Raw genomic sequence first — 27826 nt, forward strand, 5'->3', positions numbered from 1 at the left:
TAATTAATATTTCTTTATTAATTATCATTATTTCCTTCCTATTATATTTGATTTTATATATATATATATATAAAAATAAATGCAAAGTAATTATAATTATAAAAAATACACTTTTATTTAATCTACATTCTTCACAAATAAATTATATATCTTATAACTAAAAATGTGTGAAATCTTCTAATCCAACACAATTTGGATGAAACCAAATAATTTAACAATTATCATTATTACATTAAACCATAAGTTCCCCATTATATAATTTTTTACATTTACAATATACTTTAGTATTATTATTTTAACTTTTGTTCTCAATAATTAATTCTATTTTTTTTAATTTTTTAAAAAAGTTAATCTTACATTAATTTATTTAACATTATAATTATTAATTTATAAGTTATTTATTTTCAGTTTTATGATTTTCGACTTCTTTGTTTTCTTTAGTCATTGAATTTGTGTTATTTTCATTTAATTTATTATTTTCTACATTTTTTTAAATTTGACTTTCACTTTTTTTATTTAATTTTAATTATTTACAAATATCTTTATTTATTTATTTACTTATCGCTTAATGTGTAATTAAAAGGATTATATGAATAATAATATGCTTATTATGTACTTGTTAATTTTTATGTGTCTATAGAGTTAACAAAATAATATTAATCAAATTTTTAAATCCTAGTGTTGTTATTTTATTTTATTTCTTATTATAGTTTTTATGTAAGCTTTTATTTATTTATTTTATGTTTATCAAATTATATTTATTTTATAAAAAAAAAAAAACTTTTTCATGCGATAAATCTTCTTAAACATGTTTTAATTAAAAATTAGACTTTTTATTATAATTAAAAAATGATAATTTTCATATTATTATTATAATTTTACTTAATCTTCTTTAAGAATTTTCAAAACATTTTAAATAGGTTAATTAGGAATCTTAAAACCTAATTATCTATAATAGATATTTTCGATTTCCATTGACTTTTTTATTTTTAATATTTTTTTATTTTATTTTAATTTATTTATTTATATTTTAACTTTTTTATGATATTAATATATTTTTTAAATAAATTATTTATTTTTATATTAATATATATATTATTAATATATTTTTTTTAAAAAAAATAAATAATAATTTCAATATATTATTATTATTATTATTGTTAATATAAATAAATTTATTATTTTTAACAGTAATATTTATTATTTATTATTGTAAATACTTTTATTGATTAATGAATTTTAATTTTGATAAATTTAGTAACATTATTCAATCTATGTAAAAAAATAGTTAATAAAACCTTAATGATAAACTTAAAGTATATATAATAAATATTTTATTTATATTTAATAAAAAATATTTAAAGTATATAAAAAGTTAACACGTAGAAGATAAATAATTATTTTTATAAAAAAAAATAATATAAAAAGTATTAAAATAAAAATTAAAATAGTTCGAAAATGAATTCTAATATATTTTTTATATAAATAAGTAAGCATTTAATTTAAAATAAGAATATAATGAATTAATAAATTAGTATAAAGAATAAAAAATAGGTAAAGTGAAAAAATAAAATAATTATAGTTTTGAAAATATTGCTAATAAATATGTAATAAAATTCAGTTAATATATGAGGTATTATTTTTAAAATATAAAATAATTAAAACTATTATATATTTCATTCACCAACATCTAAAGTTTAAAAGACAAAATTATTTTAATTTAAAAGTAAAAACATGAAAAAATAATTTAAACTTAAAAAAAAAATATAAAAACATAATCAGAAAAACATATAAATACGGATATAATAAAGTTATAATAACCTTTAGTTTAATAAGAAAAAAATTTTTAGAAATTTTTTAAAGTTTTAATTAAAAATTTTCAAAACGCATCTTAAAAAAAGTATTCTTAAACTTAAAATGATTAGTAAATTTTAAAGGAGAAATTAAATATTAATAAATAAAGTAATAATATAAATAAAAAATTTTAGTAGAATAAAATATAAAAAACAATAATTTATAATTGAATATAATCATTTATATTGAAAGTAAGAAATAATAAAAATAAAAAATAATATAATAGTGAAAAAAATAAATATTATAGATACATTTTTTTTTTATTATAAATATATATATATATTTATATATATTTATATATATATATATATATTTATATTAATGAAATAATAATTACATATTTTCTTAATCTTCATATTTCTTATATTCTAAAATATACATAAACAAAAGAAGCAATTTTTAATGTAAATTATAAAATTCCTTTTTCATCATATTTAGTGGTTATTTAATGAATATTACTATTAAATTATTTATAATTTCTAAGATCAATGGCATAATATTTATTATAGTCTTTATAAATAAAATTTACTTACATTAATTTCAAAAATATCCAAGAAATAATTTTAAATATTTAAAGTATGGAAATAAAACTGTTTCTTTATATCTTTCTTGGGATATTATTTCAATAAAGAATTTGTTTCTTCGATTTTTTAAAGGCAATAGATTCCTAAATTAAATGTTTTAGATAAATAATATATTCTAGTTTTTTTAAGCAATTAATTTAGGGTCTCTTAAATAAAAATAAATATCCAATTAATTGTTATTTTGGAATATTTTTATTTTATTTAAAATTTTAAATAATAATTATTGAAAACGTTAAATTCCTTTTTTAATTAATTATTTTTTATACTCTTTTGCTTTTTACTACTTATTATTTAATTAGATTTTAATATTCTTATAGCAATTTTAAATTTTCTAATTTTTTTTTGTTTCTTGCAATTATTTATCTAAATCAAATTAAATCGTTTATTTTATTTACTTTATTCTTAGATTTTTATTTATAAGAATTTATTTTTTAAATGATTATTAATAATATAGCTTATTTTGTTCAAATTATTTTTTATAAATGATTTTTGTATAATATACTAAATTTTATATTTTTTTTATGTATTTTAATTATAGTTATTATTAATATTATTATTGGAATCATTTTTTATAGCTTGTTTTATTATTATATTTATTATTTATATATTTATTTTAATTTTAAGAAATAAATATATCTACTTTTATTATTTAATATATATTTTTCTGACTTTATTATTTTTAAATTTTACTATTCTGTTTGTTATTATACTTGTAGTTTTTCATATTTTGTATCATTATTTACATCTACTAATTGCTTTTAATTATCTTTTTTATTTTCATTTTTTTTGGTTATATTTTCATTTATACTTTTAGGCATCGATAAATTTATTTAATGATTTTTTTTTATTAAAACGAAATATTTGTGTTCATGTTCTCTACTTTATTAATTAATTTATAGTTTTAAGCTTTTTTCATGACTGCTTCTTAATTTTGTTTTTTTACTTTATACTAAGTTTACTCAAGTTCTAAAATTAATTTATTTATTTTTTCCAATTATTTAAGTTAGCATTATATTTTTTTGTTTGATTATAAATAATCTTCTTTTAATATATATGTATTTCCTTCCTCTATTTTTTTTTAAATAAAATAAAGCTATTTAAAGAATAATATTATTTGATTGAAATTAAATTTTAAAATAAATTTAAAATATTTTATAAATTTTAAAACAAGTTTAAACAAAAATAATTATAAATGTATATTTAATTATAATCTTTATTATTATACATTATATATTACAAATTAATATATATTAATTTTTTTTGTTTCATAATACTTACATAGTTAATTATTTATTTAAGAATGTAAAAAAAATATTATTTTATAATTTAAAAAATAAATAAAATAAAAAACATTATTTTTATTATAAAAAAATAAATTTAAAGGAATCAATATTATATTCTTTATTAATTTTTAGCAAAAGAAGCATTTGACATTTTTGATTAGTTCATTATTTTAGAAGCATTCATAACAGCTTTATGCAATAAATTTAAAAATAAAATATTGTTATATTTATATTATTTATATACATCCATATTTTAATGATTTTTCCATTTTAGTACCTTCTTATATTTAAGTATTTTCAAGTTCTTTTTTTACATTATTATATTTTTAAAGGAGTCTAAATATTAATTATAAAAATAATAAAATTATATGAAATAAAAAATTTACTTTTCCAATTCTTAATTTCTGATTTTTTTTATTCTTCTTAACCTGAAATAATTCTCTATCTTAAAGCTGAAATTTCATTTTATTGACGAGTTCTTAATTAAACCATTAAATTCTTCACTTTTATTTATCTTTAATAATTCCATTTTTCGAATTCTTCCTTTTCTAATATAAAAATTCTTTATTAAATTTAATGTGCTTCCATATATCTATTTTTTTATTTTTATAAAGGTACATATTATATATTTATTTTTTTAATAAAATTAACTCTTATTATCTAGCTAATTATTCTTCCATTTTTCTTAAATTTAATAATTCAGGAGTATCCTTCGGTTTTTAACCTTTTTTTTTTTAAATAAAAAAATTGTTGTTTATATTTTTATTAAAAAAAATAATACTTATAGATTGTTCTATTTCTTCCTGAAACTTCTCAAGTTCTTCTTAATGTCTTTGTAAAGTTTCTTTTTCAACTCTTTCTGCTTCTTCATTAAATTCTTGCATTTTTTTATCCCAAAATTCGTTGAATTCATTATATTCATTTAAATGAGCTTTTTCAATTTCAGATTTCTTTTTTTTTTTTTTAATATTTAAAAAATAATTATTTTTTTTCTATTAAAAAACTAACTTCATTATAATGCCTTTATTTCATTTCATCTTTTGATCTTTTTTCAAATTCAACTTTTAATTCTTATAATCTGCGTTTTGCTAATTCTGCTTCTACATATTTTCCTTATTTTTGACAATTTATTTAATGTTCTAATAGTATTTCCCTATTATAATTTTTTTATTTTATAAATAATTTATTAGTTTTTGCTTTATTTTCTAATATAATTTAATCACATATATTCTTCTATATCTCCTTATGGTTCAGGAAGTTAGCTTTTTTTAATTTATGAAGCTGAAATTGGTCTATAATTACTATTTTATATAATTATATATATTAAATATTTTTTTGGTTTATAAATCAATATTTTATTTTATTATATTAATAATATATAAATAAAAATGTAAGGTTATTCGTATATATTATTATTATACTTTTAAGATTGTTTGTTATTGTTTAAATTTTAACTGAACTCTGATTTTTACATTTATAATTTTTTTTTTATGCGTATAAATTTATTTTATTTTTTTAAATATTTTTAAATAGAATGCTATTTAAAAAAAATAAAAAAATATATTAAAATAAATTTTAGAAAGTATATATTAAATATAATATTATTTAAATTAATTTATATCTTCTTTTTATTTTTATTTTGATATATTATAATAAAATCAATTTAATTTTTACTTCTGAAAATTTTTTTTTTTTTAATTCTACTTTTAAGTAATTATATATTTTTTTTTAATTTATTTGTGAAAATATAGAATTTGCTGTATTTTTTCTTTCTTTATTTAATATAAATTCTAAAAATAAATGTATTTTATTTTTATTTTCAATTACTATTTAAAAAATTTATAAAGGAATTATCTATAATATAAAAAATAAAAATATGTATTTACAAAAATAACAAAAAATCATTAATTTTTTTAATTTTTCTTTAATTAAACTTCTAAATAATAACACAAATCAGTTATAATTTCATCACAAATAAGAAACCCTTTACTTCCTTTAACCTTTAATATTTAATTATCATCAAATTCTATAAATTAGTTAATTTTTTATAAAAATAAAACTCTTTCTCTAATAATATTATAAACAAAATCTCCGAACAAATTTTTAATTTCAACCAAATCAACTCCGAAACTGGTTCTCAATCTTCCTAATAAAATATTCTCAATTTAATCATAAACATTATTTTCACAAATTCCCTCTAAATCAAATTCTTTATTTGATATATTTTCTACAAATTTAAAATATTATTTTACATTTTTAGGCCTGTTAACCCTTCTATTATTAATAAAACTAGAAGCTCCCATTCCAAATGCAAAATAAAATGCATTACCTTTCCAATAAGCTGGATTATGTATTGGAAAATCACAATCTTTTCTCAAAAAGCTTGAAACTTCATAATGCAAGTATTAATCCTCTAAAACTTCATGACATTTTTCATACAAATCAGCTTGATTATTATTATCAGGAAGTGGAAATTAACATTCTCTATATTTTTTTACATCAAACAAGTGTGAGCCACTTTCAACACAAAGCGAATAAACACAAATATGGCCTACTTTAGTTTATTTTATTAAATTTAAGGAATCCAAAAAGGCTTCTTTTATGTCTATATTTTTATTATTTCCTTAAATATTCATAGGTAAATTCATAATTAAATCAAAAGATACATTACTTAAAGAGGAAAAATTTTATGAATTTTTTAAAATATTAATTGATTCTTATGTTTATTGAAGATTATGTGATCTATTCATGTATTTTAAAATGTTTTCATTGTAACTTTATACACCTAATGATATTCTATTTATACCTAAGTTTTTTGAATAAAATTCGATTTTTTTTCATCAAAAGTTCCTGGATCACATTCAATTGTAATTTCGGTTTTTTCATTTTGTTTTATTAATGGACTTTTATTTATATATGTAAAAATCTTGTCTAAGTTTTTTTGGAAAATAATGAAGGAGTCCCTCCGCCTAAATATATTGATTTTATATTTTGCGTTTTTTTTATGTAGTAATTTAAAGTATAATCCATTTCTTTTAATAAATTATTAGTATATATATTTTATAATTCTTCAAAATGTTATTAATTTTCTTGATTTTTTCCTATTGCATGTATTGGAAATGAACAATAAATACATTTTTTTAAACAAAATGGAAGGTGAATGTATATATGTTATATTTGATTCATTTAATATTAATAAATACTATTAGTTGTTTTGATAAATATTAAATTAAAAATATTTATTTATTTATAAAAATCTTTTATAAAATAAAAAAAAAAAAAAAAAAAAAAAAAAATCTTTAAAACATTAATAAATAATTTATTCAAACCACATTTAATTTTATAACTTATTTTTTTAATATTTTTTTATAAACAAAAAATTATATTTTTTTTTTTTAAAAAAAAAAAAAAAAAATATTGAAAGAAAATAAAAAAATAATTGCAGTATTAAATATTAGCTAGTCATATATTTTCAATCTTTATTCTAACTATTTTATTATTAATATTCTTTCTTCCACCAAATACCAATAATTTAATTAAGTTCCGAAACTTATTCATTTTAAATAATTTTTTTTACATTATTATTAATAACGCCATAAGGACATTTTTTATTATTTACAATTTTTAATTGCAATTCTTTAAAATTTATATTTTTTTTATCTGTAATGGTTATTTTTACTGTATTTTCCTTTGTAAGTTTGCTTGCTGCAATAAGGAAATTTTAAGAACTTTATTTATTAAGTTTTACATCATTTAAAACTTAATTTAAAACACTTTAATCGAAATTATTACTTTATAGAACTTATCTTATAAGCAATAAATCTTCATTTTAATTTAGAAAATTATCTGGTTTCCATTATACTACAGTGCATTAATCTTTAAATTAATTTTCAAATTCATATTCGTTTTAGAAGTTATTTTCTAAAGTAATATGTTCTTTGAGTTTTAAATTTTATTGCTAACATTATTAAATATTGTTATTTTAGAAATATTTTAGATTTATTTCTTAACTTTATGAATAATCTAAAAAATTATTATTTTCAAAATTTGAATCTGTTTAATTTACTATTTATTATTAATCTTTATTTTATGTATAACAATTATTAATGTCAGTAATATTTTAATATAATTAAGGGTTTATTCCCATATCTTATTATTATAGTATTGTTTATTTTATATTTTGGGATATATTTGCTTATAAGTTATTTAAATAATTTTTTTTTTAATCAAAATTTTCTTAAGGTATACTAAAATTGCATTATTATTAATGTTATTATTGTTGTTATTATTAATGTTATTATTATTTTTATTGTTATTTTTATTAATATTGCTATATTTATTGTTATTACTGCAATTATTATTACTGTATTAATCTAAAAAAGTATATATATATATATAATTATAATTATAATTATATTTTTTTATATATTTTTTTCTTACGATGGATTAATTAAATTTTGAAGTTATTTATTATTTTAGATTTATTGTATTTATTACTATTCAGTATGCTTTTGTGGAATATCTTTATAAATGCTTTACTGTTAAAAATATTAAGAATTCGTAAAAGAGCTAGAGTTTGAATTTTTAAAGTTTAACATATCATTATATTACTATTCTTTATTTATATCATAATTTGTATATTAATATTAATTTTATCCTTGAATATTAATATTTTTATTATATTCATTATCATTTTAAGGTATTCCTATAAATTGATTTTATTTTTAAAAATTAGATTTGTTTAGATTTTGATTATTTTAATAGTTGTTTATATTATAATTAGGATTATTTTAATTAATCTAGTTTTTAAAGTTTATATAGTTTGGATTTTAATTAAGATTATTATTATCTATATTTATGTTTATATTGTTTTAATTATTAATATAATTAGTTTAAAAATTATAATTTGAATGTTTATTATTATTATTTAATATAATCTTTTTATTATTATCATTAAAATCTTGATTTTTATTTAATAATTAATTAGTATTTTATTAAAATTATATATTATTTTACTATAACTATTGCATATTTTAATCATTAAGTTTATTTTTTTTACTTTAATTATCATTTTCTATATTATTATCAAAATTATATTAATTATTTGATTTGTCTTAATTTATTATTTTTTTCATATTTCTTTTGCTTTATTATTTTGTCTTTTTATGATCTTTTTTAATTTCTCTTTCGATTTAATTTATTATTTATTTATTTTAAATTAAATTATTATTTTCTTCTTTGTTTTCTGGATTTTAAAATCTATTAATACCTTCATTTTAACTTAAAAAATTATTTATATTTTAAGTATTATTTTCAAATTATCTAAAATTTTTAATACCCCCTGCTTTTTAAATATTTATAATTTATTAAAGTTAACCATTAGTAATATTTTAGAAGTTTTTTTATAGTATTTCATTATTGAAATCTTTATATATTTGTTTTTAAACTTTGACATCTTTTTACTATTATTATTGTAGTTATTCATATTATTAACTTTAATATCCATTAAAATTTTATTAAATATAGTCAATATTTTAAATCTCTTTTGAATTATTATTATACTATTATTATTGATTAATATTTGATTGTAGTTCTTAATTTGTTATATTACTTTAATTACTTTAGTTTTTTTAATTTTTTCGACAATTCTAGCTTCTCTTTTATTATTATTCTTTTGGAATCTCTAATTATTTATCTAATTTCATAAGCTTAAATGATGCATTATATTCATCAATTTAATAAGGATTTTTTAAATATGTTGTTATATCTTCCCAATTTATATTTATTTATGTTTTTCTACTCTATCTTCTTTATCTAGGAGGATTTTAAGGTAGCTTTTTTTAAAAAAATTAGTTCTATTATACTATATTTTCTAATTAATTATGATTGGCATTTATTTACATTTCTTATATTTTTTTTATTTATTTATTTGTATATTAATATTTATATTATGTAATATATAGTTTTTTTTATGTAAAAAGAAAAAATTATAGAAATATAAGAAAGTGTTAGTTAAATATATTAAATTGATTATAATGAATTTTATATTAACTTTTATAAAAGTTTTATATATTAATTTATTAAATACAAAATTTCTTAATATTTATGACAATTTAATGTAAAATATATATTATGAATAATATTAATATTTTTTTCATATAATACTAAAGATATATATATATTTTATATAAATAATAATTTTATAAATTTATTTTATTTTTATAATTTAGCTTCTACAATATAATATTATTATTATTATTTTTTATCAACAAAATAATTAAAATAGATATTTTTTTTTTAATAAACTTTCTGTTCTGAATTAGAAATAAGTTCTTGTTTATAATTAATTTTTAAATTACAAAATTGTCTTAAAGATTACTTAAAAATTAAAATTATAATTTAAAACTAAATAGACATTTATTTTATTATTATTTTAAATGAATTATGTAAGATCTTTTTTGTATTTTAATAAAAATTATTTAAAAAAAAAGAATTGGGAAATATAATAATTTATATAATATTTATTTAAATATGTATAAAAAATGAATAATAATTTATTTTAATGAATATAATATAAATGTATTTGCATTTTTGCATTATAAAAGTTAAATATTTTTGTTTTAAAATTATTAAAAAAATAATATAACTCTATAATTTTTATGAAAAAGAAAAAAAAATATTTAATTTTTATTATTACTAAAAACTAAAATATTGATTTAAATACTTTTTTATATATTTAATATATTAATTGTATTTTATTTGTATATACATAAGAAACAGTAGAAAATATAAATATTAAAATTTAAATTAAAATAAATGTTTCAAAAAGAATATTTACAAAAGAAAATTAAGAAATTAGAAGAAGTAATATAAAAAAATACAATAAACGCAAAAAATATAATAAAAAGTAATATTAGTAATCAAATAAAAAAATTTATCTGTAAGATAAAAAAAAAACTATTATATGAATAAATAAGAGTATGAAAAATATAAAATATATTGTTTGGTCTAGATTATAAAAAAATTAATAGTAAGAATACGAAAATGAAAATACTTAATTGAATGATAAAAAATAAAACGAAAATAAAAATATATTTAAATTCGAAGGATAAATATTAAAAAAGTAAATAATAAATAATGATACATTATAAAATACAATAACTAATATTCAAAATGAAAAATTAATTTTGTAAAATTAAATTATAGAATTAAGTTTAAAAGCTCAATAAATATAAGCAAAATAAAAAAATTAAATAAAAATGAAAAAATAATAATAATAATAATAATAATAATAATAATAATAATAATAATTATTATTATAATAATAAAAATAATTTTTAATAATTTTAAAGGTATATTGATTTTGAATCTGAATGGAATAAACTTGAAAGTTAAAAGAATTTATATGCTTTTTAAATTGAAAACAAAAAGATGATTTTTGGAAAGATTTTAGCCAATAAAAAGAGAATGATTTGGGAAATTGGATTGAAAAATTTAATAATATAGGAAAAGATTTGAAATAAAGATAGGCTTTAATTGATAATAAATTCAAAAATTTAAATTAGGATTAATTTTTGAAATTAAATAAAAATGATATTCAAGATTAATATTTTAAAAAAAATAATTTGATTAAAAGATTTAATTTAAAAAATGATAAAAAAACTCTCTTTTCGATTTCTGAAGAAAAAACATTAAATAACTCATAAAATATTTGAGTTATCCCTCGCTATTTTTTTTTTTATTATTTTTTCTTCTAAAATTAAAATATGCAATTTTTTTTTTTTATTATAACAAAATAATAATTATAAAATTAATAGAAAACAATAAAAACATAAAAAAAAAGCGTCTAAAAAAATAAATAAAAAATAATAAAAATGTCATTTAAATAAAAAATATTCCATGATCTTCATGATATAAATGAAGGTTAAGAATACATTTTAACATTACAAGATGAAACAATTTTAGATGAAAAGGGAGAATTGAAAGAAGATTACGAAGAAGTATTACTAAACCAAGAGTTATATGATAAACATAAAGCAGAACATAAAAATTTCTTAAAAGAAAATGCTCGAAAGCTCGGAGACGTAAAAACCGCTCATATGGTCGAACATTATGAAAAAAAGCTGCTTCCTCATTATGATGAATACAAATTTGAAAAAGATGGAATTCAATTAAATGAAGAAGGTCAATTTAGAATCGAATAATTAAAAGAATTGGAAAGAATATAAGAAAAATTGAAATAAAAAAAAGGTTTTATAAGCTTAAATGAGGAAGGTGGTGGGGAATTGAATAATTTAGTAGCAAAAGAATATAAGGAATAAAAAAATTAGTAAATAAAAATTAAAAAGAAAATAAAAAAAGTTAAAAAGTAAGATAAGCAAAGTGATAATTTACTCGATTTTTTAGAGGAAAATTTTGATGAAAATTTATAAGAAAATAATTTAAAAAATGCAAAATAATTAAAAGAAGGAAAAAAACAAGAAAACTTTGTTCAATAATTAACGGAATAAAAAGTAAAAAGAGAAAATTTTAATTAAGCCTTATAAGCAGCGAAAAACGCTTAATAAGAAGCAAATAAAAACTGGTAAAAAAACATAATTGAAGATGAAGATGAAGTTGAATATTTGCAAAAAAGTGTTGAAAGAATGAGAAATTTACAAAACAAATAAAAAATTATGAAACTAGAAAATTTATTAGAAGAAAATGAGAAATTCGCAAATAATTTAAATAATAATTAGGAAGTTTTTGCTGTCCCTAAGGCTAAAAAAACTGAAAATACAGTCAATAATAATACTTAAATTAATGCTTAAGAATTAAAAGAAATTATTTTTAGTGAAGATTCTTTAAAACATATAGATACTGAGGAAGCCATAAATTTATAAAAAGAATACGTTTTTAAACCAGAAACTAAGAAATCAGTCAAAGATACGAAAAAAGGGACTACAAGTGTTGTTAATGTATCAATGCCAACTGATAGATTTAAAGGAAAAAGACATAAAGATATTATTTAGGAAGAAAATGATTTCAAAAAAATGCTTGAAGAAGAAAATCTTACTGAAGAAGAAATTAAATTAATGTAGGAAGAATTAGAAAAAATAGGACTTTATAAGGAAGATTTAGGAGTCGGATTATCTGGATTTGTATCTGAATTATAAGAAAGGGGAATTTTATAAGATGATAACTTAGTTTTTTCAGGAAGAAACAAAGATTTGGATCCCACTGAAGATGGGACTATTACGAAAGAAAATGAAAGGATTTAATTAGAATATAGGGATGAAACAGGAAAGATTATGACTAAAAAATAAGCTTTTAGATATCTTTGTTGGAAATTTCATGGAAAAGGACCGAGCAGAAATAAATTAGAAAAAATTAAGAAGAAGGATTTAGATAGAGAGGCTACACTTCAACATAAATTAAGTGAAGATTCTAATATTATGAAAAATCTTAAATAAGCATAGAAAATAACTAATTAACCGTTTTTTGTTGTTTAGAAAAAAAATTGATGGGTATTTTTTTTAATTATTTAATATAAAAAAATATTTTAGATATATATTTTTCATTTTTTTTTATGTATATTTATTTTATTTTTTCGTTAGAAAATGAATAGACATCATTTTTTTTTATTTTTGTTTAAATAATTTAAAAGCAAATATTTATTTATATTTAATAATAATGTTTTTTTTTTTAAAAAAATATATATGTTATATTTAACACTCAATAATTAATATAAAAAGTATTTTTCAAAAAGAATTGTTAAAATCTTACTTAATTAAAGTAATATATTTTTATTTAGTAATAAACGGCATAAATAGTTTTTCTTTAACACCTTTTTTAAGTTAAATAATAGATAACAGCTATCCAAGTGTAAACTAACTAAAATTTTCAAACGAAACAAAAGGCAATTTTTAATTATCATCTGAATCATTTTTAATTTAACTTTAAATAATATTAAGTAAGGAATTATATAAAATACAACCAATAGCCCTTTCTTACATTAGAATATTAGATGCGCGGACCTTATCTTTAAAATCGTTAATTAATTATTAATTTTAAGTAATAAAAGGATGACTATTTTTCAAAGTTAAAAACATTGATTGTTTAAAACCTTTCTTATCGCTAATACTCAATGTATTAAATAGTTTTTTGCTTACAACAGAAAAGCACATTTAGATTAGATCATTTAGATTATAAAAATGGTTAGATTTAGAGTAAAATATTTATTTTTTTAATTAAATTTCATTTTTTATTTGTTTTATTTGTTCTGTTATTTTTTATTTTTATTATATTAATATTTAGTCTGTTTAAGAAATATAAGATAATGATTTATCCTCCTTATTTATTTTTTCAGTATTTGTGTTATTCTTTTTATTATAAGATTTTAATAAATCTATAAATGTACGTAATTCCACACTTTTAGAATTTACTCTTCTTAAATTTTAAATTGATTAATAATAGTTTTATTTTAATGTTTCCAGTTTTTAAATAGCTTCATTTAATTCATTATATATAAGTTTTTATTGCGTATCTTTTTTCTCAAAAAAAGCTTTTAATTAGCCTAAATCGAATATTTCTTTCTTTATTTAAGGATTTTCATTCAATTCATGATCTTATTTTTATATTAGAGTTTCACAATCTAAAATTTCCCTTCTTTTTCTTGAAATACGATTTTTGTTTAATAAATATCTATCTTTTAATACAGTTTCGTGATTATCAAGTGCTTTTCTTGTCATTTCTTATAGATTTTATATTGCGTGTTATAGTTATTAATTTTCGGTTTATAAATGGCTTAAAAGTCTTTTTTCTTATAATTTATAAATCTATATACTTGGCTGCTTTTTTAAACTTTTTTATAAACTAGTTGGAGTTTTTGAAAATTATTTTAAATTTATTAAAGGTAAATTATGGCTTGATTCTTGCTTTGTTAATTTTTTTTATCTCATTTTTATTGAATAATTTTTAGTATGCTTTTTATTTGTTTAGTATTTTATTTTTATTTTAATATTATATTATATTTTATTTCTAATTTTTTTTTTTTAATTTTTATAATAGTATTTTATTCTATATTAAGTTTTTTATAATATATGAAATTTATAATAATAATAGTTTATTATTTTCATTCTGGAAGTATCATATTATACTTTTATCAAGGTTTTATATATTAAAATTTAAGTATTTAAAAAATAGATTTTTTGTTTAATAAAATTCGATTATTATTATAAATTGATTTTGTTTATGACAAAATTGACAAAATTATACTTGAATTTGAGAAAATAAAAGTTACAAAAATTTAATTATTTGAAAATAAGATATTTTTTGTTAAATATCACGCTATATATTTAAATATTCTACTATTAATTAATAAAAAAGCAAATTATTTTATTACTAATTTATATTAAGTAAAGTTTTTTTTTTATTAAAAAGGTTAATATTAAATTGATTATAAAAAAAAATAGTTAATATGATTATATATGTACTTTAATTTATAATTATTATTATAATTTCTATATTAATATTTTATTTATTATCTATATTAATAAAATATATTTGAATTTATGATATAATAAGTTATAATATATTCTAACATATTAATTCTGGCTAATTAATTTATTTTTAACATGTTCCTCCTATATTAACAAAAAATTATTATAAAGTTAAAAATATAGATAAAATATATTTGATAATATTATTTAAAATAGTAAAATTATTAATTTTTTTATTATAATAATATTTCGTATAAAAAATAAAATATTTATTTTATTTATCTAAAAAATAGCAATGTAATTTATTTCTATTATATTGAAAAAATAATGTTTTTACATATATTTTATTTATATATATTATTTAAAAGATATAAATTTATTTATTTGTATTTCAAATATTTAAATATATTCTATTATTCTTTGTAAATAATTTTTTATCTACATTTTATATATTTTTTAACCTAAAAAAACATATTCCTGTTTACTTGGAAATTCATCTTTTATGAATATCGTTTATTTATAAGATTTTTGAAATATTGTTTTAATATAAGTATTTTTTAATTATTAAATTAATATACTTATTAAATATATTTGTTTGTATTTTTTATACAAAATTATTAAATAATAATAAAAATTAAAATAATAAAATATAATATAAAAGAATAGAAATAATTTTAAAAAATAAATATAATTATATTTTCATTTTTTAGAAAATAACTATAAACTATTTTAAATTTATTTTTCTAATATGATTTTGTTGAATTATATTTTTAATTGATTATCACTTAAATGAAATTTAAGTGATTTAAATCATTATAAATAAGTGTAAATAAAAAATATATTCAAAATTAGTTTTTATTAACAATTATTAAAATAATTAATAATTTTAAAAACATAAATAAATAAAAAATATATGAAGTTATTAATATTAATTTTTAATTATTTTTGAATTTTAATGAAATAAATTATTTAAATTTTTATTTCTCTTTATAAAATTATCTAATAAGCTTTCAAATAAATTTTTAATTTCAATTATATATTTTTAAATCAACAAATGAATAAAATCTATTGTATTATGATAATATTTTTTTACATTGATAATATATTTAAATGACAATAAAATGTTAAATATAATTATATATTTTTGAAAGAATCATTATAGAATTTTTCACAGCCTTTTTTATTGTCTATACAAATTTTTTATAATATGAAGTTAATTATATTTTTTCCTGTATTTTGTTTTTTTGTAATATTTTTTTTAAAAAAAAACAATCAAGAAACAAAAAGTGATAAAAAATGGATATGTCCTTTTTTTATGATTGAGTTTTTTAAATAAATTACAGATTAAATTTTTTATCTAATTTTAGTTTTGAAAATATTTTCAAAGAAATATATAAAATTACTCATTTTTAAACATATTATATTATAAAGATTTCATTTTAAAATGAAAATATATTCTTTTAAATTTAATAACTAGAATTAATTTATATTAAAAAAAATAAAATTCCAAAGTAATTAATAATATTTATTTAGATGTAAATAATATATATATTATACCAATAAAAGTACATCTTTCTATTTTTAGTAAAAAAAAAATGACGCATTTATATTTGTAAATTTTTAAAAATTTGTACTAATATTAATATATCATATTATTCAGAATATAAATCTTAATTTAAATTTATTTTATTTAAATTAATGCATATTATTTTTTATTTTGCCTTTTATAATAATTTCGAAAAAAAAAAATTACTTAAAAAAAAATAAAAATTAAATATATATATAAAAAATAAAAACTTTAAAAAAAATATATTCGTACTCCAAAAAATTGATTATAAAGGAAAAAAAAAAAATATATAATTTTTTTAAAAAAAAAGCATAATTTAAAAAAATAAAAAAAATAAAAAAATACAAAAATGGGATTAAGTAGAGACGAACTTATTTATATGTCAAAAATTGCTGAATAAACTGAAAGATTTGAAGACATGTTAGATTACATGAAACAAGTAGTATTAACTGGACAAGACCTATCAGTAGAAGAAAGAAACCTTTTATCAGTAGCCTACAAAAACACTGTAGGATCTCGAAGATCTGCATGGAGAAGTATTTCTGCAATATAATAGAAGGAAGAATAGAAAGGATCTAAGCATTTAAATTTATTGACAAATTAAAAGAAAAAAATCGAAACTGAATTAAACAAATATTGTAATGATATCCTTGAATTATTAACATCTCATTTAGTTAAAAATTCATAAGTAAAAAAAAATATTTAAAAAAAATATATTTAAAAAAAAAAATAGAATTCTGAAGCTAAAGTTTTCTTCTTAAAAATGAAAGGTGATTATTATAGATATATTGCAGAATACGCAACTGGTGATGACCACAAAAAAGCCTCTGATGGTGCTTTGGAAAGTTATAGTAAAGCTTCTGAAATTGCTTCTGGTGAACTTTCTACTACACATCCTATTAGATTGGGACTTGCTTTGAACTTTTCTGTTTTCCATTACGAAGTCTTAAACGACCCTTCTAAAGCTTGCAATTTAGCTAAAACAGCTTTTGATGAAGCTATTGGAGATATTGAAAGTATTTAAGAAGATTAGTACAAAGATGCTACCACAATTATGTAGTTAATTAGAGATAATTTAACTTTATGGACTTCTGAATTCTAAGATGATGCTGAAGAATAATAATGATGATATTTAGTCTCTCTCATTTTTTTTTTTTCCTTTTTCATCTTTTTTTTAAGAAGTTTGGTTTTTTTTTTTTTAATTAAGAGTTTTTATGAAAGATTCTTTTTTATAAGAAAAAAATGCTTGCTGGTTTGGAAAAGGAAAAAATTTAAATATATATATACATTTATATAATATATATATCTTATAAATTTATATATATTTAATATATATTATATATTAAAAATATTTTTAATTATTATTTTTTATTAAAATTCTTTTTCAATTTTTTTATTTATTTTTTTAAAAAAAAATAATTAATTTTTTTATTTAATGAAAAAAAAATTTTCTTGTCGAATTTTTTAAAAATAATTTATTTATAATTTTGTTACTTTTTTTATTTTTATTATTTGTTATTAAAATAATTACAATATAAAATTTTTTGTTTTTAATAATATATTTAAATAAATATATAAAAATAAATTTAATATTAATTAATATACTTTTTAAAAAGTTTAATGAATTAATTTAAATATTTTTTTACTTAGATTAGATACGAAAGAATAATATATTTATTTTTTGAAAAAGAAATTTAGTTTAATATATTAATTCAATATTAAATTTAACCTTTAATATAATTATTTAATTATTATAAATTATATATTTATTATTAATATAAAAATAATATTTTTATCCATTATAATAATATAAAGAAGCATATTTATTTTAAAGAAATTTAAATTTATTAAAATATAAATTATAATAATAATTATTCATAATATTTTAACAAATACTTTTAGATTTATTTTATTATTTTATTTTTTAAATTATATAATAAAAAAATTATTGGAATTTCTATAATAAAAAGGATAAATTATTAAATTACAAATAATTTAATATTAATTTTTTAATAATAAATTATATAATTAATTTAATTTTATTTTATAAATATTTTATTTGTTATTATTTCTTTAAAGAAGAATATAACTTCTTAATCAGATGTTATGCCTTAACTAAAATAAATATCTATATGATAAAATTAATTTAACTTTTTGATAAATATTGCGATTAAATATAAATAATTTGAAACAAACATATATATATTTTTTTAAATAGTATTTTTAATTTGCTTTAATTAAATTAATCATAATTTCAAATATTTATTATTGTATAGTTTATGGAATAATAAAAACCAAGTTTTTTAATCACTTATTAATTATTAAATCAGTTTAATTAAAACTTTTAAAAAATAAAAAATATTTTTATTTTTTTGTAAATTTGTAAATTAAATGGCGTTTATTAGTACTATTTTATATTGTATTTTTCATAATGTGATATATTTTTTTTTTTCATAATGTGCTATAATTTTTTTTTTCATAAAGAATAATATATATTAAAAACATGTAACAAAATCCAATACTATATAAATATGTTACTAATTTATAATTATTCTTTTTACAAATTATATAATAAAGTATATCTTCTTTATACAGAATAAATTTTTGAAAATTATTAAATTTTAAATATAACTAATTAACATTATGAATAGAAATAAATTTTAAATGGTTTATATTTTTTTAAAGCTAGCTTTATATTTATTAAAATTAACATTAAATATGATAAATTAAATTATGATTCAGAGAAAATATATATATATTTAATTTTAACCTTAAATTAATTTAATATTATCATTTATAAAGTAATTTTAAATATCTCTATATATATTAACTATAAAGCTAAAAAATATAATTTTCTTATTATTATTTTATAGATAAACTATCATATTATTTCTTTTATTTAAAAATATAAAAAAATTAAAGCACTTTTAATAACTTTATATATTAAGAATCCATATATTAATAATAATTAAACTAAATTATATTTTCATAAATCTAATTTTTGAAATATTATATTTAAACCAATTTAAGAATTACTTATTTGTAAAATTTTTTTATTTTTATTTTGTTTTTTTACAAAAACTCAATAAACCAATATAGAAATAAAAAAGGATAGTTAAGATTCAAAATAATCTTTTTTAATTTAGTTTAAATTTAGAAATATTAAATATTTTTTAGATTTAAAAATATAGGCAATATATTCTAATTATATTATATATTTATATAAATTTATTATTTTCATTTATTACAATGAGATTACATAATATTTTTGCTGATTATATATTAGTTATACATTTGTTTCTTTATATAAAAAATATAAAAGCATACACAAAATTTAATTGCTTTTTATAATTATTAATTTTTATAAATTATTCAATATGATAAATTTATATATTTTAGTATCATTTAATATAACTAATATAGTATAAAATTATATAAAATTTAAATCATTTTATTTTTTTAATTATTTATTCTCTATTTTTTAATAATTTTACTTGAAAGCATCATTCTTTTATTAAAAATTTTGTAATATTACTTGATTTTCCTTAATATATAATGTATACTTCATATACAAAAAATCAATTTAAAATTATTATTCACTTTAGAAATTTTCCGGCTATTCAAATTATTATATTATCATAATAAATTTTCATAAATATTATTTACCAAAAAGTAATTTTAACATATTAAATATGAATTATATGTTATTTATTAAAATATTAAAGAAATAAGCTCTTCTAATAATAAATTTCTAATAAGTAATCATAGTAAGTAAAATTATTATATTATAATGAATCAATATATATTTATTTTGCCTTTAAAATTTTTTAAAGTAATATTCTTTATATAAATAGGTTTTTTTATAAATGTAAATTAACAATTTCTTTTCGAAAAAATGAAAGATTAATAGTTTTGTTTTTATAATCTAATTTATTTTTTTATACATATTAAAATTAAATATAATATTTTTATCATAATTAAATAGAATTTTAAATGTGTAAATTAAAATGATTAATAATAGTTTATTTTTTAAAAATAAAAATTTATTTTCTTTATTATACATATAGTTTAATTTTTTACTTATTTTAATTAGATATATTGTTTTTAAATATAAATAAATATATTTTCAATTGTTTTAAAAATCTATTATTAACATAGTTAAAAATAAATATATATTAGGTAAAAAATAATATATTTATTTAATGTTAAAAACAGTTTTTGATAAAAACTAAAATATATAAAAAAAGCAAATAATGCCAATTAAATTTTTAATTATCTCATAATAAATAATTTTAAATTTAAAGCATAAAAAATTATATTTTTTAAATATAAAATCTATTACTTCATTAATAAATAATAATATTTCAGAGTTTATTTTCTATTAAATTTTAATCAAAATTAAAATATTTAATTCATTATTTTTAACAATTATATTAATAATTTTTAACTTTATCAATTTTATTATTTGTGATATTAGTGTTTAAAAGCTCTTTGGTTAATAATAAATAAGGGCGATTTGATAATAAACTTTTTATATAAAAATTTTAATATTAAATTTTAAATTATTTATAAATTTAAATACTAACTATAAATAATAATAATTCTTTATTTATAATTTATCTAAAATATTTTATTTTTATTTTATTAAAATTTTGATATATTATATTATATTATATTTAGTTTTTTTTTTAAAAAAAAAAATATAAAAATGTTTAAATAATACTCTGATAAAATACTTTAAATTAATTTTTTATCTAAAATAAGTAAGAAAATAAAAATATTTATTTTAAAAGAAATATCGAATAAATAAAATTAATATTTTTATAACAAAAAAATACATAATTTTTTTTATTAATGTTTTTAAGATAGGAAAAAATTATAAAACAGCATACTAATATAAAAATTTAAATATGAAATAATATATTAATATTAAAATTACAAGTTTATATATATAATTTATAGTTATAAAATGAATTTGTAAATAAATAAAAATATTTTAATGCTTATTACAAAAAAATTAGAAAACAAATAAATTTTATTTTTCAATTTTTATTTATATATTTTTTCTCCTTTAATATATTTATAATATTTTAATTTATATTTATTTATAAAATTTAAGACTATGCTTTCATAAATTAAAAGTAATAATAATTATAAAAATAATATAATAAAAATAGTTGTATTCTTAAATATAAAATACATAAAATTCTCTAAAAGTTTAAAATTAAATTTTATATGTATAATATTTTTTAAATTAAAAAAAAAAAAATATTAATTAAATCTTATTAAAAGTATAATTATTATATCAAATAAATATATATTTAATAAAAACTTCCAATAAATAACTATATTGTAAAAAAATGACTTTCATTTATCTTTGTTTATCTCATCATTAGAAGGAAAATTAGTTACATTCCCTTTACTTTAACTTTTCGCTTCTTCAACAGGTTCCCAAATATAATCTTCTTTTTATGGAGATTTTAGACTATTTTTGACTTCTTTAACTTTATTAAATGCTTAAATTTTTGTGTCTTTTAATTTTAAGTATCTCCTTTTGTATTTTTACCAAGTGAATCCTAATCTTTCATAAAATCTTTTTAAATGGGGACAATTTTCTCCACATTTCGCATGAATTTCTTACATTTTTCTAAAGTATTTTTTAAAATCTTCAATATCAAGATCTTCGTTATTATTTTTTCCAGCATTATTTTTTACCAATTTAATCAAATCTCCCATTTCATTTTCTATTTATAAAAAATAATAATACTAAATAAAATATAAAGTAATATATTTATTACTTTTAGACATAAATTTTTTAAATAAAGCTTCTAATTATTAATCTTCGTCCATTCCATCTAATAGTTCAAGTTATTTATCTTCATTTTCTTATTAATTATCATTTTTCTTTATATATTTATTTTATTTAATAACTTAATGCCCTGACATGTTTATAATATCGTCTATAATACCTTTTTATTACATCCTATTAGTAATTTTTTTAGAATCTCCCATTACAATAGCCTCTCCTTTATTAATAAAATCAATAATTTATTAAACAAGTTCATCTACTTTCGAATTATCACAACCTAATTATAAAAGAATTGCTTTTAATTATTTTTCTAAATCAAAATCCGTTTAAACTTCTTTTTCTTATTTTGATTATCCATTTACTTGCCTATGAATTACTTTTCCATTTGAATCTATTGTCGTTTCTTGTATTGTTCCATCATTATTAATTATTTTTTATGTTATTGTTTTTTTACCATCTTTTCCTATTTTAGTTTCTTCGATTGTTATTTTTCCATCTTTTCCGATTTTCTTTTTTATTATTACTTTATTACCATTATCATCTAATATTTCTTCCTTTATTTTTTTATAAAAAAAAAGAAATTTCAGAATAAATAATTACTTCTACTATTTCATTCCCATTTTCGTCTCTATAGAATTTTTTCATGACTTTGTATTTTTTACCATCAGCTCCTGTAATTTCTTCTTCAATAACTTGTTTTCCATCAATATCTCTATAGACTTTTGTTTTTACGGTTTTTGCGTTTCCATTTTCATCAATAACTTATTCTTCTACAATATTATTACCATCTTTATCTTTTGTAATTTTTTTTCTTATAGTTACTGTTTTTCCTGTGGTTGGGTCAATATAAGATTCTTCTATTATTTCGTTTCCATCTTTATCTTTGATTACTTTTTTCTTTACTGTTTTTCCTGTAGCTGGGTCTATGTAGCTTTCTTCTATAACTTCATTTGCATCTTTATCCTTTGTAATTTTCATTTTTACTGTTACTTATTTTCCTGTGCTTGGGTCTATGTATGTTTCTTCGATTATTTAATTTCCGAATTTATCTTTAGTTAATTTTTTTTAAACTGTTACTTATTTTCCTGTTTTTGGATCAATGAAAGACTCCTCTTTTTAAATATAAAAAAATAAATAAAAATAATAGTTATAAAAAAAAAAAAAAAAAAATAATAAATATAATTATAAAAAAATAATATAATAATAATTATAAAAAAATAAATAAAAAAAATAATTGTAAAAAAGATAAATAAAAATAAAAATAAAATTATAAAAAAATATATAAAAATAATAATTATAAAAAATAAAATAAAAACCAATAATAGTATTTCCATTTTTATCTTTTGATAATATTTTTTTAGTAACTTAGGTGTTTCCATTTTTATCGATTTTAGTTTCTTCAATAACTTCTCGTCTTTTTTTTTATTTTTATTTTTTTGTTAAAAAATAAATTATATAATAAATACCCACTACTATCTATATGTTTTTTTAGAATAGTTTTTTCTCCAGTTAAAGGGTTGTATCTTTCTTCAGTAACTATTCCATCTTTATTTTTTTTTTTAGTAATAATAATTTTATTTCCATGCTCATCAATAATTTCTTCTTATTCGATTTCGTTTCCGTCTTTGTCAACTGTTTTTTTAATTATTCTTTTTTTCCCATCTGCTTCTATAATTTCTTCTTCAATATACATATTTCCATTTTAATCAACTTTCTTTCTTACATTTTTTATTATTTTATTTCCAAACTAATCCACAATAGTCTCTTATGCATAACTATTTCCATTCTCATCTACCATTGTTTTTGTGTTTTTTGTTATTTTATTACCTTTTTCATCAAAATAAATTTCCTCTTTTTTTTATTTTTTATTTTTTTTAAAAATTAAATAAAATAAAATAAAAAAAATTATTGACTTAAAATATATATTTTTTACCAATAATTTGTTTTCCATCTGCGCCTACAACAATTTTTTTTTCGGTTTTTGTTTTGTTTCCAAACTTATCTATTTTTTCTTCAATAACTATTTTGTTTCCTTTTTTGTCTATTTTTTCTGTTACTGTTGTTACTGTTCCATCTGCATTTAATATTTCTTTTACTATTACTTCGTTTCCATCTTTATCTTTCATTTTCTTTGTCTTTTTTTTGTATTTAAATTTTTATTTTTTAAAAAAATACCCTAATAATTTATTTATTCCCAAATTAATCGACGATTTCTTCTTCTATAACATCGTTTCCATCTTTATCTTTTTGAACTTTTATTCTTTTTACTACTTTGTTTCCATTTTCATCTGTTGTCACTTCTTCTATTATATCCTTTTTGTTTTTTTTTAATAAATTCATATTTTACTATTTTTTGTTAATTAAATTTACATTTCCATCTTTATCTTTAATAACTTTTTTTACAACATTTACTTTCTTTCCTGTATTAGGATCAATAAATTATTCTTCTGTATATTCGTTTCCATTCTAAATTATATATAATTTGATAAAATATAAAAAAGTAAAAATTACTTAATCTTTTTTAACTTTCATTTTTTTAACTCTAACTTTTTCTTAACCATTCTCATCAATATATTCTTAAAATAAAAAATATATGTATAAAAAAAAACAGATAAATTAATTTACTTTCTTCGATTTCATATTCTTCATCTCCATTAGCATTTTTTACCATTTTTACTCTATTCCCTTTTTCGTCAATAAACCATTCTCCTTCATTTACTGGTTTTCCATCTTTATCAATTGGTCTTCCTGGTTTTTGAGGTAAAACAAATTTACTACCTCCAATAGCCAACCCTCCATGCTTATTTACGAAATCAACAATTGCAGGATCAACAACTAATCCTGATTAAGGAGCTTTATCTCTAGATCTAAGTTCTTTTCCAGTTTTAGTGTCAATAATAACTTCTTCTTCAATTTCGATTTCATCTTCAATCCATTCACCTTTAGAATTTAATCTTTTAACTTTTCTTTTTACTTTTCTTACAATTAATTTTTCACCTTCTTCTAAAAGCTCAGGATCAAATTCAGAATCATAATTAGGATTATTAAGTCTTTCTTACTATTTAGCCTTTTCTTCTGCTTTAATATTTTTAACCAACAATAATCCATCACCCACACAGTCTTTAACTAAAGGATCTTTAAGCATTTCTAGGTCTATTTTAGCCATTTATTCTATTTCTTTTATGTTAAATCTTTTAGAGTATTCTAGTTTAAAAAGATCTTCGGCTTTTCCCAAAATGAATCTTTTTTATTCATCAGTAAGATTGGAAGACATTATGAATTTTCTAAATGAATTTAAATTATGTTTATTTTCGTCTTCTATTTTTTTTATTTCTTCGACTAATTCTTTCATTTTTAATTTGAGTTTTATATTTTCTTCTATTATTTTTTTTATTTTATCTTTGTCAACTTGACTGAATACTATGTCTTTTTAGGTATTTTTTCTCCTTGCTTTTTCCTCATCATCTCTCTTTTTTTATGCAAATAGCATTTCTTCTAGTTTTCCATTTACTCCTTTGAATTTTATTTCTAATTATTCATTATTGTTTTTTATATCTTTAAATTTCTTTTCTAAATCTTAAAGTTTCTTCTCTTTTTATTTTATTTCAAATTGTAACTTTTCAAACCTTTCTTTTAAAATATCTCTCTCTGTCTATTTTATATATATATTTTAACAAAATAAAATAAAATTACTTATGTTGAGTTTTCTTAAAATTCAATATCTCTTTTATCTTAACTATTTTTAAAATTTTACTTATATTTATTGTTTTCTTGTGCATTCTTAGCTCTATTTGCAACATCTTTTAATCCTGTAATTAAATCGTTTTCAATTCTTTCATATCCATTATCAAGCACAGATTATTTTCCTAATAAATCTAATCCTTCCTATTCCACTAAAAAAGATTTTTTTTTTAAAAAAAAAATAATAATACATTAAGTAGCATATTTTTTTTTTAAGATAAATCTTTCAAAACTGATCTCAAAGATTTTTCAGCATTCGAAGGTTCTAATCCAAAATTAAGATTTTTTTTATTATTAAGAAATTCGCTAACATCATTATTAGCCTCAATCAATTCGTTTTTAATTTATTCTATTTCGTTTTATTTTTGTATAATATTACTTGATCTTTTAGCATTAATCATATCTTCTTCAGTATCTGTACCTTTCTCCATAGTGATAATTCTTTCATAATTCTATAAAAGTCTTGACTCTTATTTGTTTAATCTTTTCATTAAAGAAGGTTTATATTAGTCTCTTTTATCATAACTAGGAATACTTATATTTTATTCGCTAGTTTTTGATACATCAAATGAATTATTACGCTTTTATTATACAGATCTGGTTTTTAAGTTTTTTAGATTATATAATAACTAGTCTACGTCAAATTCCATATTTGTTTTCATTTATAATATTACATTCATTAATATATTTTATCCACTAAATATTTTTTAAATTATTGATGTAAATTTATCTAATTTTAATATTCCTAATTAATAGTGCATTTCTCCTAATATTAACTGATATAATTAATGTGTCTTTTTTAAAATATATGTTTGTTTAAAATAAAAATATTTTATTTTTTTCTTTAAATAAACCTTTTTCATTGTATCTAAAAATGCTATTTTATCTTAATCTTTTGTTCTTTTTTAAATATCAGATTCTATTTTTGTTAATAACTTTTCCATTTTTGTTAGTTTGTCGTATTCTGGGACTAAAACTCTATGTCCTTATAAAATTTTAACGGGTTCAGTTTTAAGAACATTCATTTGTTACTTTTTTAGTTCAATTTAGTAATTATTATAGATAAAAAATATTTGATATGTATATTTTTTATTTTTAACAGCAAATTTTATTTTGCTTTAATTTGTTTTTTATTTTTAAATAAAACTATTTTAATTTAATTCATATAATTTTATTATTATATTTAATTAAAAATTAAATTAATTTTAAACTTTTATAAATTAAATAATAATTATATGTGTTATTAATTAAATTTAATATATAATGTAATATGTTTATATTAATCGTAACAAAATATTTATTATATAAAATGATAGATGAGATTTATGTATTAAAGATATTTTATAGAAAAATTTTAAATATAAAAATTTAAGTAAACATAAAAGTTAATATTAAAAAATAAAAAATTGATAAAGATTATAAAAATTTATAGTAAAAAAATATATATATAATTATATAAATATATATTATTTATACATCTATATATATATATTTATAATTATTTAAAT

The 27826-nt window shown here is 15.7% G+C and overlaps 4 protein-coding genes across 4 annotated transcripts, besides 40 other annotated features; 2 read left to right on the forward strand and 2 right to left on the reverse strand. All coding sequences in view use genetic code 6, as the record gives it.

Annotated features, from left to right (window-relative positions):
* Positions 1 to 25: part of a microsatellite that runs on past the window's edge.
* Positions 26 to 996: 971 nt separating this feature from the next.
* Positions 997 to 1043: a microsatellite.
* Positions 1044 to 1050: 7 nt separating this feature from the next.
* Positions 1051 to 1102: a microsatellite.
* A 1015-nt stretch (positions 1103 to 2117) lies between these two features.
* Positions 2118 to 2173: a microsatellite.
* Positions 2119 to 2173: a microsatellite.
* A 1651-nt stretch (positions 2174 to 3824) lies between these two features.
* IMG5_155070 (oxygen-independent coproporphyrinogen iii family protein, putative) lies at positions 3825 to 6369 on the reverse strand (the record flags this gene model as incomplete). Its single annotated transcript, XM_004030653.1, has 10 exons — positions 3825 to 4057; positions 4108 to 4313; positions 4373 to 4445; positions 4503 to 4671; positions 4730 to 4874; positions 4945 to 5022; positions 5177 to 5258; positions 5670 to 5721; positions 5782 to 5948; positions 6051 to 6369. 10 exons carry the CDS (start codon positions 6367 to 6369, stop codon positions 3825 to 3827), a joined length of 1524 nt encoding a protein of 507 aa, XP_004030701.1.
* Positions 4067 to 4104: a microsatellite.
* Positions 6370 to 6985: 616 nt separating the features above from the next.
* Positions 6986 to 7017: a microsatellite.
* A 961-nt stretch (positions 7018 to 7978) lies between these two features.
* Positions 7979 to 8050: a microsatellite.
* Positions 7980 to 8069: a microsatellite.
* Positions 8004 to 8068: a microsatellite.
* A 2918-nt stretch (positions 8070 to 10987) lies between the features above and the next one.
* Positions 10988 to 11056: a microsatellite.
* A 1097-nt stretch (positions 11057 to 12153) lies between these two features.
* Positions 12154 to 12195: a microsatellite.
* Positions 12155 to 12196: a microsatellite.
* Positions 12197 to 12424: 228 nt separating this feature from the next.
* Positions 12425 to 13015, forward strand: IMG5_155080 (hypothetical protein; the record flags this gene model as incomplete). The annotated part of the gene is made up of 1 exon (XM_004030654.1): positions 12425 to 13015. One exon carries the CDS (start codon positions 12425 to 12427, stop codon positions 13013 to 13015), a length of 591 nt encoding a protein of 196 aa, XP_004030702.1.
* Positions 13016 to 15204: 2189 nt separating this feature from the next.
* Positions 15205 to 15256: a microsatellite.
* Positions 15257 to 15559: 303 nt separating this feature from the next.
* Positions 15560 to 15616: a microsatellite.
* A 219-nt stretch (positions 15617 to 15835) lies between these two features.
* Positions 15836 to 15894: a microsatellite.
* A 315-nt stretch (positions 15895 to 16209) lies between these two features.
* Positions 16210 to 16247: a microsatellite.
* Positions 16248 to 17085: 838 nt separating this feature from the next.
* Positions 17086 to 17119: a microsatellite.
* IMG5_155090 (hypothetical protein) lies at positions 17092 to 18163 on the forward strand. Its single transcript, XM_004030655.1, has 2 exons — positions 17092 to 17456; positions 17502 to 18163. The coding sequence occupies exons 1-2, from the start codon at positions 17118 to 17120 to the stop codon at positions 17892 to 17894; spliced, it is 732 nt and encodes a 243-aa protein (XP_004030703.1). The 5' UTR covers positions 17092 to 17117; the 3' UTR covers positions 17895 to 18163.
* Positions 17459 to 17497: a microsatellite.
* Positions 18043 to 18108: a microsatellite.
* Positions 18044 to 18091: a microsatellite.
* Positions 18044 to 18111: a microsatellite.
* Positions 18088 to 18145: a microsatellite.
* Positions 18104 to 18170: a microsatellite.
* Positions 18171 to 18506: 336 nt separating this feature from the next.
* Positions 18507 to 18541: a microsatellite.
* A 649-nt stretch (positions 18542 to 19190) lies between these two features.
* Positions 19191 to 19250: a microsatellite.
* Positions 19251 to 21372: 2122 nt separating this feature from the next.
* Positions 21373 to 21419: a microsatellite.
* Positions 21420 to 21911: 492 nt separating this feature from the next.
* Positions 21912 to 21944: a microsatellite.
* A 191-nt stretch (positions 21945 to 22135) lies between these two features.
* IMG5_155100 (phage head-tail family protein, putative) lies at positions 22136 to 27343 on the reverse strand (the record flags this gene model as incomplete). Its single annotated transcript, XM_004030656.1, has 10 exons — positions 22136 to 22512; positions 22567 to 23131; positions 23178 to 23689; positions 23894 to 23991; positions 24044 to 24428; positions 24511 to 24712; positions 24753 to 24890; positions 24948 to 25153; positions 25203 to 26203; positions 26271 to 27343. 10 exons carry the CDS (start codon positions 27341 to 27343, stop codon positions 22136 to 22138), a joined length of 4557 nt encoding a protein of 1518 aa, XP_004030704.1.
* Positions 23395 to 23618: a microsatellite.
* Positions 23699 to 23892: a microsatellite.
* Positions 23702 to 23770: a microsatellite.
* Positions 23702 to 23881: a microsatellite.
* Positions 23710 to 23892: a microsatellite.
* Positions 23730 to 23892: a microsatellite.
* Positions 23739 to 23821: a microsatellite.
* Positions 23741 to 23836: a microsatellite.
* Positions 23743 to 23892: a microsatellite.
* Positions 23797 to 23868: a microsatellite.
* Positions 27344 to 27534: 191 nt separating the features above from the next.
* Positions 27535 to 27602: a microsatellite.
* Positions 27603 to 27757: 155 nt separating this feature from the next.
* Positions 27758 to 27815: a microsatellite.
* The last annotated feature ends 11 nt before the right edge of the window (positions 27816 to 27826 follow it).

Source organism: Ichthyophthirius multifiliis (assembly GCF_000220395.1).
Source record: "Ichthyophthirius multifiliis unplaced genomic scaffold scaff_1120509251180, whole genome shotgun sequence".
NCBI lineage: Eukaryota > Ciliophora > Oligohymenophorea > Hymenostomatida > Ichthyophthirius > Ichthyophthirius multifiliis.